The 13,815-nt window shown below is 33.0% G+C and overlaps 1 protein-coding gene across 2 annotated transcripts; it reads right to left on the reverse strand.

Moving 5' to 3' along the window:
- Positions 1 to 1,898: 1,898 nt before the first annotated feature.
- Positions 1,899 to 6,791, reverse strand: LOC122599982 (putative RNA-binding protein YlmH). 2 transcript variants are annotated; one of them, XM_043772612.1, is made up of 9 exons: positions 6,554 to 6,787; positions 5,598 to 5,695; positions 5,251 to 5,456; positions 5,062 to 5,167; positions 3,399 to 3,467; positions 2,941 to 3,005; positions 2,766 to 2,864; positions 2,265 to 2,364; positions 1,899 to 2,137 (listed from the first exon to the last, which is right to left on the reverse strand). In XM_043772612.1, exons 1-9 carry the CDS (start codon positions 6,693 to 6,695, stop codon positions 2,075 to 2,077), a joined length of 948 nt encoding a protein of 315 aa, XP_043628547.1. In that variant the 5' UTR covers positions 6,696 to 6,787; the 3' UTR covers positions 1,899 to 2,074. The 2 variants fall into 2 exon arrangements, with proteins under 2 accessions (XP_043628547.1, XP_043628548.1); XM_043772613.1 differs by lacking the exon at positions 2,265 to 2,364 and having other exon boundaries at positions 6,554 to 6,791.
- Positions 6,792 to 13,815: the final 7,024 nt, after the last annotated feature.

Here is a 13,815-nt window from a genome sequence, read left to right on the forward strand (position 1 = left end):
TTCGCATCTTTTTCATTGCTCAATTCATATATTCATATACAGAAAAAAGAAAATTGATTAATCTAACTCAATTTATATGCCTAAAAATCAACTTTCACATGGAATTCACTTAGTCGCTTTCATAATTTTGTCTCTTGATTCTTCCACATGTCATCATTCTATAATTAGGTTGATACTTAGACATGTGAGTTAAGTTGATTTATCATCATCCATAAAAAAAAATCACTCCTAACCATATATTTTTTTCACTTTTTTATCAGATAATTTATTATATCCCAAAAATACCAACCCTTTAGTTTTTAATTTTGGCTGAAACCATACACATGTAGCCCACCTCATTGTATTGTTTGAGAAAAAACAATTTGCCAATGTCCCATTCTCAAAAAGACAGTAAGAAAATAAGTGTTGAGAAGGTTCTACCTAAGGGTGGACGGAGCGCCCTGGGGAGGAGACTGGTACCCATCCGGTACCGAATTGAACACCGCGCCAACCCCTGGTACCGGTAGGGTGGGGAGCAACTTGGGGACAGTGGTGTCGGTTGTGGTGCTTATGCTTTTAAACGTTACAACCATAAAAAAAAAAAAAAAAAAAAGAAAGAAAAGAAAAGGATGGGGGAGGGGTGGTGAGACATTCCTAGCATTAGGCAGCGGACGGGGAAGAGGAGAAAAACCGAGGAGGGGAGGGGAGCGGTGGTGAAATGCTCCGTCTAGCCTAATAGATTTTTTTAATCTAGTTATGTTACAAACTCGTAACTTTGAATTTGAGAAAATGACGTGACAAAATTAGTCTTGAATCATGAGCACAGAGAGTTTGAGTTTGATTCATTGTTAGATTTGGACCGAACCAAGCTTAAACAGGTTATAATTGGCACCAAACTAATGATATAGGGTTAAGTTAACATATTTGTGAAATTATGACTAAAAAAGTATATCGTGTATGAGTTTAGCGTCTTTTGAAAGAGTCTATTGCGCGCTGTGTGTATATAACATGTTTAAATTGGCGTATGAGACATTAATCTATTAAACGTTTGTTCTTCTAAGAACGAGTGTACCGGAAACGTATTTAACCATACGTCTATGTGTATCCAACTATAGGTAAATGTTTATAGTATGTATCCAACTATAAGTCAAATATTTACCTTGTGTATCTAGATAGTGTCACTTCTTACTCGTACCAAACTATAAAAAAAACTTTTGACCCAAAAATTTACAGCCATATGGGGTTTGTTTCGGTATTATAAAATAAATAAAAGAAAAATAGATTTAGTTAAAGAGTCACATTCTCCTTACAAGATACGAGTATTTTATTTGCTTAAAATTTATATTCTAGCAAAAGGTTGTCGATCGACACAGAAACCCTGATTGGTGGTCCTTTAAACCCGAGTGACCGTGAGAACAAAGCATCAAACAATGGGTACATGTCTTTAGATACTATCTTGTGGAGTTGTGTACGAATTTGGACCCACGACCTTTTTTTTTTTCCTTTTTTTTTAACAGTTTGTTGGTATTCGACATTAAGGAACACCTCACCGTAGAATGGTGAAGTCATGCACGTACTCTAGACTACGAAACCATAAGCCGTTACAGGTGATTCAGAGAAAAAAAACCCACAGACTTGTCACTCCTAAAAGTCGAACCCATACCTATGGGAAAAACCAAGTAGACATCTGCTAGTTGAGCTAGCTTCATTTGCGGACCCACGACCTATTTCTAGCAAAAAAACATCCACACGGGCATCACAAAGACACAATGTATAGCAGACCCAGACTCTTCTATTACCATCGTAAGACCGTCCCAACAAAACCCTTTTCACTTGGATTATCAGTTATACAAGCTCAGCGACATATCAATATTTCTAACTGATTGTGTTTTAGATATTATATCTTTGTGGATTTTAAATGATGAAAACTTTATCTTAATCCACTAAGTCAGAAATGTACTTGTCATCCTGAAAGGACAAAAAAATATACATTTTGTAAGGAATATTATTAGAAAGCCCTCTAATCTTTCCATATGGACATAATGCTGATGGTATTGCTAACTAAGTTTAATTGTCCTTTCCCACCCTTGCTAAGTCAAAGGAATCGTATGAGCTCAACCGCAAACTTTCCCTTCTTGGTTTCGTTCACTTCTCCTATCTGAGCCAAATGCAAAACACCAAGATTTTAGCTATTTGATAATAAACAAAATAAACATTGTGTTGTGTCATGTAGAGAAAAGGCATACAACACCAAATGAAAATCTACTAAATGTTTATTATCTAACCTTTAATCTTCCTTTCCCACTTACAGAGATAATATCTCCACTACGAATAGTTGTATTATTCTTAGTCACGGTCACCCAATTAACACGCACGTCCCCATCACTGAAACATGAGGCTCCATTATGTCAATCAGTGGATGAATGAAAAAGGTAAAGTTGGCAATTTTGACTTATTTTGCGCATAAATGGGTGAATTTGGGGAAAAGAAAAAGGAAACGGTAGTATATGAAGAATCGAGAAAAAGAAAACTCGTCAAAAGTTGCACAAAGTGTAACAAGTATACGACCTCCTAAATTGTTCAAACTTAGACATGTACTGCGTGACTATTTTTAAGCACAATTTTTGTAATTAAAATCAACACATCATTACTCAAGAGAAAAGGACAAAATGCACCGACACAACCCAAACCTACTTGTACTTAAAGCAGCCCATTTTCACTCACTACCTAAGGAGCCTAACCCACCCGTTTATACATTTTGTTCAAGAAAGTTGTCATAATGATACCTGATCAAGCCAACTAGTTTTGATCGTGAGATCTTGAATCCTGCACTTGCTATGGAATCAATCCTCATAGAGGCCTCTACAGTTTTGAATGTTTTGGTCCTACATAAAACAGTTTTGTATAATTTCTCGCTATCATGAAATCAAATTTTAAAATGCAAAATTGGTGATTATTGACCTTGGAGGTTCATATTCAAGGGCAATCAATGGCATCTTCTTACATGTGACCGATACATTCCCAACCTGCCATAGACAAGAATTGTAATATTAAGTGGTGTCAGTTATTGACTTCGAATTTATGAGCGTTTATATCTTTAGGCAACTTTTTGTCATAATGCAAGAAATCATGGTTTTGAAGTGATGGCGATAATCCACTATACTTGGGAGTTAGGAAGATGGCTTGTCTATCTAATATCTTATCTGAATGCCAACTAGAAGAGCAAAATCTTACTTTGTTTCTCATATACTTTTGAGTTTTGAGCTCACAAATACAGGTAAAAGTTGTTCAACCACTTTAACGTATTTGTACATTTCATTTGCACTAATTATCAACTAATAAAGGGTCTTCAATTTTTATGAAATACTCCAACAAAGAGAACAAGTGAAGAAAAAATGCACCAAATATATGTATTGTACCTTCTCGAGTGACATGGTGAGGAAGTCAACTAGTTCTGGAACAACAAGAACATGAGCTCCCTTTTCGCCCTGGAAACAAACACAAATGAGAAACAACATATTATGTGCCTATTTCTTTGTAGGCTCCATCTTCAGTTCTTTCTTCTTTTTTTTTTTCCTTCCCTTTTTGGTTGTATGAAAATAAACAAAACTAAACTCACTCATCCTATTTACCCTTAACAATATATGATCTTGAACATACCTTAAAATCGGAAGTTATTACCTAGAGGTGGCAAAATGTACAGGTCAGGCTTTTGTAATGCATCAAAAGGGGACAATCTTTATTTGAATTGGTTCACCAAAAACACTGATTGCCTTCATCTTATCAAAAAAATTGTGTTATATATGATGACATTTACATTGGGACACTAATGACCTAACCTTCTTTTTAAGTAATTTGGTAGGTTGTATGTGTTAGTAATTTTTGTGTCATTAAAGAATTGGAATCAGGTTGGGGGGTGCAGAGTGCACACCCATAAGAGTCACTGAAATTCCCGTACTCATAAAATTGCAAGGGTAATATCTCTTGCTGGGTCAGTGACTGTTCTGATTGGTGACTCGTGCTGGTCTCAAGGGCAGAACCACATTGAACACAGGGGTAGCCCGGGCTACGGGTCCACTAAATTCATGTAGTTCAAATTTTTCGAAAAATGATGTATTTTTTATTGGTGCTACAGGTCAAATAAATATAAGATACCAGTCAGTGTAACCAACTTTAAGCTTTTAAAACATTGTTCTATCAATAAAACTTATAAAAGTGTATCTGTACAACTAAATGATAAATAAAAACTACTAAAAGTGCCAAAAAAATCTTAAAATCCATTATAAGTAGCCAAAAAATCATTTAAAAAAATGCTAAAACTCGTAACAATTTAGTCGTTATCATTGTTGTCGTTACTTTATGCCGATAGAAGACTAGTGGGAAAAAAATTGTGCTACTAGTCACTTTCGTTTCTGGTTCCGCCACTGGCGCCTGGTCTGCATCTTATGAAATGTGTAATTTCCTGTAACGAGTTGTAACTTACTGAGAACTGTTTGGTGGACAATTCTTATTGACAATAATATTGAGAATTGGGTGCTCTAATATTTATGAAAACTATAAACACGAATTAGAAGCTCCTTATGCAATATGGTTCTCGATTTTTTGCCAAAATCAAGCATATTACTCCTTAAATTATCCCAAAGTGATTATGTTATAAAGGTCGGATAATCAATTCTGAAAACTGATTACATAATTCATTCAGATATCCAGTTTCCAGTGATTGAAATCTCCGAATTGTGTACCAAAATTCACCAAGAGTACACATACGAAAAAAACACTTTTGTGACTTTAGATCCCTAGACATGTTTGCCATTTGACATGTTTCCCTTATAACTAATTTTGATGTTACCCAAATGACTTGTTAGAATTAAACACAATCTCAATCCAACCTTTCACAACTACACTAGTCGATTTGCAACATCTACTATTGGTAGTCATTACATTTAGTTAGCAAATATTTAGTGGTTTAAGATATGTACTTCAGTATAATAACCATCCAAAAGGTACTACTAGAATGGTTGCATAACCAACAAGGTGTAAAGACCAGTTGTCATTGATATTCTTTTTCTCATTAAGTCATACCTGCAAAAGGATATCCCCAACTTTATCTCTTACAATCCCGGTGCCAAGAATAGAGCCCAGAAAGTCACCATGGGAACATGGTTGAAAACCAAAGTTCCCTGAGATACTGCAACAAAATCAAGTCTTTAAATCCACACTTAACACATATGAAAGGAAAAGAAACATAAAAAAAAGTAACCATTATATCACCTTAATGCTGCCACAACATCAGGATCAGTTGTCAATGCTTCGGGATGTCCAACTGACAGCCGACAACGTTCAGCCTCAGGGTAGCCTCCTTGAACAAATGTTTTAACATCTGCTAACTTTTCTAAAATCATCATTGATTCCTTTAACACCGGTGGTGTAAGAAAATCAGTATGGAGAACTTCACGCCTTAATGATGCCCGTTTTGCCTATTACAAACCGAGATGTCAATCTCCTAATACACATGAAAACTGCAAGACTTTTCATTTAGATATGTTCATACAAACATTTGTAATTTTTAATCTCAATATTACCCTTACACCCCCTTCTCAAGATTCTTGTATAATTACCATTTCAATAATACGCTTCACTTCTTCATTCCCAAATCCTTTTTGTAGAACCTCAGTGTCACCCTTTACTGCTTGTACCAAATGACATATACCAACACCTGCAACATGTATATATAATATAACTCTTCAGACAAAAAAAAAAAAAAGGATCAAGATTTAGGACTTTGAACTTTTTGAAGTCAAAACTACTATTTTCAAATGCAAAATATCAATAACTTAGCAACAAATTAACACTAATTCTGATCATACATTTTACGGAGCGCTTGAAATTTATTCAACTTTGGTCCAAAGTTCATAGTGTGTATCCAACTTATAATGCTTTAATTGTGTGTATTCAACTTTCGAATACGACTAATATGACATCACGGGCATCGAAACAAGTTGTCACGTCAACAAAAATACTGACTTTTTGAAAGTTGAAGAGTTCTAAGTTATATACACACTGTGGCGGAGCCATGTGGTGGCCACGGGTGGCCATGGCAACCCCACGGTATTTAAAAAAGTCAAGAATTCTAGTACTATTTCTAAGTATTTATTGAGTTTAAAGGTAATTGGCAACCCCACACGATATGTACTTAAAATTTCATGGTTTTAATTAAGCTGGTTAGTATTATGAAAACTGTTTGGCAAACCCAAAATCAAAATCCTGGCTCTGTATACACACAATAGACTTTGGCACTTTGCCACTCTACACCAAAGTTGAATACATTTCCAGAAACTTATCCCAACATTACTTTCCCCTAAATTTTACTATCAATTTTCATATAAATTTCCAATGTTTGACTTCAATAGTCGAAGAGTAATCAATTAACAGTTCACAGTTATTAATGAGAAAAATATCCAAAATGTAAACTATACCCATGATTAATCAGCATAAAATACACAAGAAAGTGTAAACTTTATTATAAATTATGAGACTAATATGAAAAATCTTGAAAATGGAATGATAATGAAACCTGAAGAAGATAAAGAGAAAGGATGAAACTTTTGATTAAGGAGAGTGAAACTATAAGTGGGTATCGTTTGAACTGTTCTTTTAAGAAACGGTTGTGCCACGGCGGCGAAGCTCATTGTTTGTGCCACGGCGGCGAAGCTCATTGTTGCCCTGGCCGCCGATGTCTGCCTTCTGCCGGAATATCGGATATCAATATAAAGATTAGTGTGACATGTTAGATAATTTTACAATACTTTTTTGAGCAATATAATTCAGTAATTATAAGTTTGGTGTTTGGTGTATGTGGAACTTTTAATCCAGTGTATTGAACTTCTGGTCAATCAAAAACTTAGTAACTTAGTAACGTTTTAAAATATCTACCAATATACTAAAACAGGATTGTTACATAACACAATATTTAAGCGACACTTATTTTTTTAGTCAATTATAAAAAAATTTTACTTTTTAGAATTCATATATAATTTAATAATTATATGAACTGTATTCATGTTAAACCACCAAAATTGGTGAAACCCAATGGCTCAATCTCAACCCTTGAATCAAAAGCAATTCATGGCTGAGATTAAAAAAAACAACAACATGGAGGGGTACTTTGGTAATTTTGTACATTATCTCACACCTCAATTATTTCTTTCCAGTTTCAAACACACACACACACAAGCACATAGATCATATCTTTCTCTCTCTCCCCACCACCACCACTACCACCACCGTGCTCAGGTCACCTTCGCGTTTCAATCGATATGGTATAGCCATCATTGCCTCTGTCATCATCATCTCTAACATTCATTATCAATTAATCTTGAAGATGACTTTTTGTTGTGTAAATTCTAAATATTCAAATGTAATTAAAAAACATGTGATTAGATCTTTCTAACATTTGAATTTGCTAAATTTTATTAGTTATTTAATTGACTTTGTTGTTTGGTATAATATTGCCTACAAGATGTTTGATAAAATGTCTAAACCAAAGTTTCTTATATATGATTTAGTATCAAATCACATCTGATTGAGTATTGCATATAAGGTGTTTGATGAAATGTCTAAACCAAAGTTTGATAACCTTTATGATTCTGAATCAAATTTGATTTTGTATAGGTTTGTTGATATAAAACCCATTTGTTTGTAATTGTATGTGTAAAATCACATCTGATTGAGGTTATAGAGATTTCTGTTTTTGTAACTGTATGTATAAAATCATATTTGATTTTGTATATAGATTCTATAGATATGTGTATTGTAACTTTGTTTTGTACAATCAAATTTGATTTTGTATAGGTTTGTTGATATAAAACCCATTTGTTTGTAACTGTATGTGTAAAATCATATTTAATTTTGTATATAGATTCTATAGATTTGTGTATTGTAACTTTGTTTTGTACAATCAAATTTGATTTTGTATTGAGGTTTTAGTTACTTGTGTTCTTATGCATAGAATCATATTTGATTTTACTCTTACAGTGTGAAAATCCTATATATAATGAACTATTCAAAATCAAAATGATTTTACGCATACATTGTGAGAAACCTATTCAAAATCAACTATTCAAAATCAAAAATGATTTTACGCATATATTGGGGAAAATCTATACAAAATTATATATGATTTTTTATAACACATTGAGGCAAAACCAAATGAGTTCCATACAAAGAAAACCACTTAAAATCAAAAATGATTTTATCCATAGAGTGTCAAAACCCTATACAAAATCATATATATGATTTTATTCATATATCTAGACAAAAAAAAAGTGAGTTCGGTATCATTAAACATATTCAAAATCATATATGATTTTGTATATGCTTCCGTACAAATAAACTTATTCAAAATCAAAATCGATTTTAAGCATACACCATGAAAAATTTATTCAAAATCATATACGACTCTACGTATAAATTTGAGACAAGGCAAATGAGTTCTATACAAATAAACCTATTTAAAATCAATTTTGATTTTACGCATACAGTGTGAAAAATTATACAAAATCATATATGATTTTATGCATACATTGTCAAGAAAATATACAAAATCACATATGATTTTTTGTAGCACATTGAGTCAAACCAAATGGCTTCCTTAAAAAAAATTTTATTCAAAATCATTTTTGATTTTACTCATAAAGTCTGAAACCTATTCAAAATCAAAAATGATTTTACGCATACATTGAGAAAAAGCTATACAAAATCATATAGCACATTGAGACAAAACAAAATGATTTACATACCAAGAAATTCATTTAAAATCAAAAATGATTTTAAGCATACAGTGTGAAATACCCATACAAAATCATATTTGATTTTATTCATACATCTAGACAAAAGAAATGAGTTTAGTATCATTAAACCTATTCAAAATCAAATTTGATGGAATTTCATTTGTTTGTGTAGATATATGGAATTTCACTAAACCTATTCAAAATCAAATCCGAGGGGAAAGTGTGATCACAAGGGCCTTCGGCCCTGCGCTTTAGTTTAGGGTTTGAAGTCAACGGCTAACCCTACCACTTCAAACCCTAAACTAAAGCTTAATTTCTAATCAAAAATGATTTTACATGTATAATGTTAAAAATCTATGCAAAATCATTTTTGATTTTATGCATAAATTTAGAAAAGTTGCATTCTAAAACCCTAAATGTTAAACCCCAAAATGCTAAAGCCTACAGTGGGGGGGGGGGGGGGGGGGGGGGGGGGGGCATATGTATATGGTACGCTTAAGGGTTTAGGGTTTGAAGTTGTAGGGTTAGCCTAGCTAACCCTACGACTTCAAACCCTAAACCCTAAGCTACTATATAAAAACCCGGGAAAATCTATGCAAAATCATTTTTTATTTTATGCATACATTTTAGAAAAGTTGCATTCTAAAACCCTAAATGCTAAACCCTAAAATGCTAAAGCCTACAGTTGGGGGACGGATGTATACGGTACGCTTAGGGTTTAGGGTTTGAAGTGGCTAACCATACAACTTCAAACCCTAAACCCTAAGCTACCATGTAAAAACCCGGGAAAATCTAAACCATAAAATCTAAACCCTAAAATGCTAAAGCCTACAGTGGGGGAATGGATGTATACGGTACGCTTAAGGTATAAGTGTCTTTTTAAGACTATCTGCGTAAAATCAAAATTGATTTCACATGGATAATGTTAAAAATCTATACAAAATCATTTTTGATTTTATGCATACATTTTAGAAAAGTTGCATTCTAAAACCCTAAATGTTAAACCCTAAAATGCTAAAGCCTACATAATTAGATATATATTAAGTGATCTAAAAATGATTATATAGATTATTTTTATATAGAATAGGCCTACTTTGATATATCTTTTATGAATTTCAGGTTTGAGCTAAAAGTTTAAATACGGATTAAAATGGTGATAAGTGGATCAAAAATCGATATATGATCGAGCTGCAATAATTTAAATCAACTGAATCGTCAATGTACAAATGGATAAAGGAATAAAAAGAGTGACATCTTTGCTTTGGGCTTTTCTCGAATGGACTACATCACATGACAAAGTAAAAAGCCCATCCCAATTTTTGGTTTGTGTGTCGACTAAAAAACCCCTTACGTAGGGATCAAGAAAACCAAACCATATATATTTTATGATCTTGAGAGAGGGGGCCTGTCATAAAAAGTCGACACATATTTGGAGGTGCGAACGAATCGGAGGGAATTAATTTCGAGGGATATTGTTTCTGGCGACTAGGAGAGTTAATATTATTCGACAAACTCTTTTTAACAGCCTTGTTTCCGGACGAGAGCCTAATTAATTGAGCTAGGGGATTCGAACAATATTCTATCCGCAGCAACTAAATTCGGAGGGATATTATTCGACAGATTCGGCAGAATTAATTTGGCCAGGGATATTTTAGTCGACAATTTTGGAAGGAGGTCGAGAAAGAATTACGGACGAGCAACATAACATATTCGACATCATCATCATTCGACCAATGGAATCTTTATCAAATATTGGTGATTCGAAGATAACTATGTCCGGCTAAGGTTTTTGCAATCTCTCCCGATGAACAATTGTTAGTTAATTTTATTTGATAAACTTTACTTTCAATCGCTTAAACATTGTTCTTTTTAGATTATAATTCATATGACTGATTGAGTATTTATCCACTATTATTTGATTTGGATTTTCGTAAGACAACTTATCGCAAGTTAATGATTTGTGCCGAGTCCACCTAGTTTAGGGATTAAGACAGGTCATATAATTAACATAGGTTGTGCCCAAAACTGTTCTTGTCAAGTAATAAAATTATGTCTATGTAATTTAGAATAAATACTCGGTAAAGTTTATTAGGTAAATTAACGCGACTTTTGGGATTTGGGAGGGATGCACTTTTTATTATTGTTTACAAGTTCTCTTTTTAATTTTGTCTTGTTTTATTAGTTAAGTCTAGTTAATTAATTGTATCTTTGCTTTAGTTAATTAAATTTACGTTTAGTATTGTCTTTAAAATTCACAGAAATTGTTAAAACTTGACTATAACCCAGACGCTCCTCGTGGGAATGATACCCACTTACCCTATCTAGTATAAGGTATTTAGGTTTATTTTTTATTGATACTTCGACGTCGATCAGTGGGGGGCGGATGTATATGGTACGGTTAAGGGTTTAGGGTTTGAAGTCCACAACTTCAAACCCTAAACCCTAAGCTACCATGTAAAAACCCGGGAAAATCTATGCAAAATCATTTTTGATTTTATGCATACATTTTAGAAAACTTGCATTCTAAAACCCTAAATGCTAAACCCTAAAATGCTAAAGCCTACAGTGGGGGGACGGATGTATACGGTACGCTTAGGGTTTAGGGTTTGAAGTCGTAGGGTTACGGTACGCTTAAGGTTTAGGGTTTGAAGTCGTAGGGTTAACCTAACGGCTAACCCTACCACTTCAAACCTTAAATCCTAAGCTACCATGTAAAAACCCGGGAAAATGATTTTACGCATACATTGGGGAAAACCTATACAAAATCAAATGACTTCCATATAAAGAAAACCATTCAAAATCGATTTTAAGAATAGAGCGTGAAAAAGCTATACAAAATCATATATGATTTTGTTCAAGTTTGTACGTTTTAAGGTATAAGTGTATTTTTAAGACTATCTGTGTAAAATCAAAATTGATTTCACATATATAATGTTAAAAATCAAGGCAAAATCATTTTTGATTTTATGCATACATTTTAGAAAAGTTGTATTATAAAACCCTAAAATCTAAACCCTTGGGGACTAAAAGCTAATCCGAGGAGGAAGTGTGTGTCTTTTTGTTTTTTGTTTTTATTTATAATCATTTTTATGTATATCATTTTTGTTGTTCTATCAGAAGATAAAATAGGTCAAAAAAACTAAAATAACCTTCACTTAGGTAAAATATGAAATCAACTATTCAAAATAAAAAATGATTAGAAACCAAAATCAAAAATGATTTGACACATATATTTGGGAAAAACTCCATAGAGTGGGGGACGGGTGTATACGGTACGCTTAAGGTTTTAGGTTTTGAAGTTGTAGGTTAGCCTAACGGCTAGGCTAACCCTACATAACCCTACAACTTCAAAACCTAAACCCTAAGCTACCATGTAAAAACCGGGAAAATCTATGCAAAATCATTTTTGATTTTATGTATACATTTTAGAAAAGTTGCATTCTAAAACCCTAATTGCTAAACCCTAAAATGCTAAAGCCTACAGTGGGGGGACGAATGTATACGGTACACTTAAGGGTTTATGGTTTGAAGTCGTAGGGTTAGCCGGTTAGCCTAACGGCTAACCCTACAACTTCAAACCCTAAACCCTAAGCTACCATGTAAAAACCCAGGAAAATCTAAACCATAAAATGCTAAAGCCTACAGTGGGGGAACAGATGTATATAGTACGCTTAAGGGTTTAGGGTTTGAAGTCGTAGGGTTAGCCTAACGGCAAACCCTACAATTTCAAACCCTAAACCCTAAGCTACTATGTAAAAACCCGGAAAAGTCTATGCTTTTTGATTTTATGCATACATTTTAGAAAAGTTGCATTCTAAAAACCTAAATGCTAAACCCTAAAATGTTAAAGCCTACAGTGGGGGACGGATGTATACGGTACGCTTAAGGGTTTAGGGTTTGAAGTCGTAGGGTTAGGCTAACCCTACGACTTCAAACCCTAAACCCTAAGCTACCATGTAAAAACCCGAAAAAATCTAAACCATAAAATGCTAAAGCCTACAGTGGGGGAACGGATATATACGGTACGCTTAAGGGTTTTGTGTAGGTTTCTTGATATGGACTAACTTTGTTTTGTCTAATTGTATGCATAAAATCAAATTTGATTTTGCATAGCTTTTTTCACACTGTATGCGTAAAATCAGTTTTGATTTTAAATAGGTTCTTTGTATGCAACTCATTTGTTTTGTGTCAATGTGAGCACAAATTTTATTTGATTTTGTATAGGTTTTTGAAAGCATATGCGTAAAATCAAATTTGATTTTGTGTAGGTTTCTTTGTTTGGAACTCATTTGTTTTGTTTAAATGTATGCATAAAATCAAAGTTGATTTTGTATAGCTTTTTACACTGTATACCAAAAATCATTTTTGATTTTGAATAGCTTTATTTGTATGGAACTCATTTGTTTTGTCTCAATGTGTGCACAAAATCAAATTTGATTTTGTGTAAGTTTGACAACATATGCATAAAATCAAATTTGATTTTGAATAGGTTTCTTGATATGGAACTCATTTGTTTTGTTTAAATTCTCTATACATAATCAACTTTGATTTTATACATAAAGTTGTAAAAACAGAAATCATTAAAAATATCAACACATAATGAAAATTGATTGTAGACATATAGTCACAAACACACTGGTAACTATAAACTCAATACATAATCAAATTTGATTGTAGTAACAAAGTTACAAAATCAAAATCTCTATACATAATCAAATTTGATTCTAGACATAAAGTTGTAAAAATAGAAAAATCACTGAAATATCAACACATAATCAAACTTGATTATAGACATATAGTCACAAATACACATGTAACTAAAAACTCAATACATCCTCAAATTTGATTGCACAAACAAAGTTACAAAACACAAATTTAACAAATTCAAATTTTAGAATAAATCTATGTACAATCGAGTATAATTGGCTGTACAATCAGTAAATACGTATATCATCAAATTTGATTTCGTACATACACTTTGGTTTAGACATTTCATCAAACACTTTGTGGGCAAAACTCATTATAAAAATTTTAAACAACCAATGAT

The sequence above is a fragment of the Erigeron canadensis genome, chromosome 5, assembly GCF_010389155.1.
Source record: "Erigeron canadensis isolate Cc75 chromosome 5, C_canadensis_v1, whole genome shotgun sequence".
Lineage (NCBI taxonomy): Eukaryota > Viridiplantae > Streptophyta > Magnoliopsida > Asterales > Asteraceae > Erigeron > Erigeron canadensis.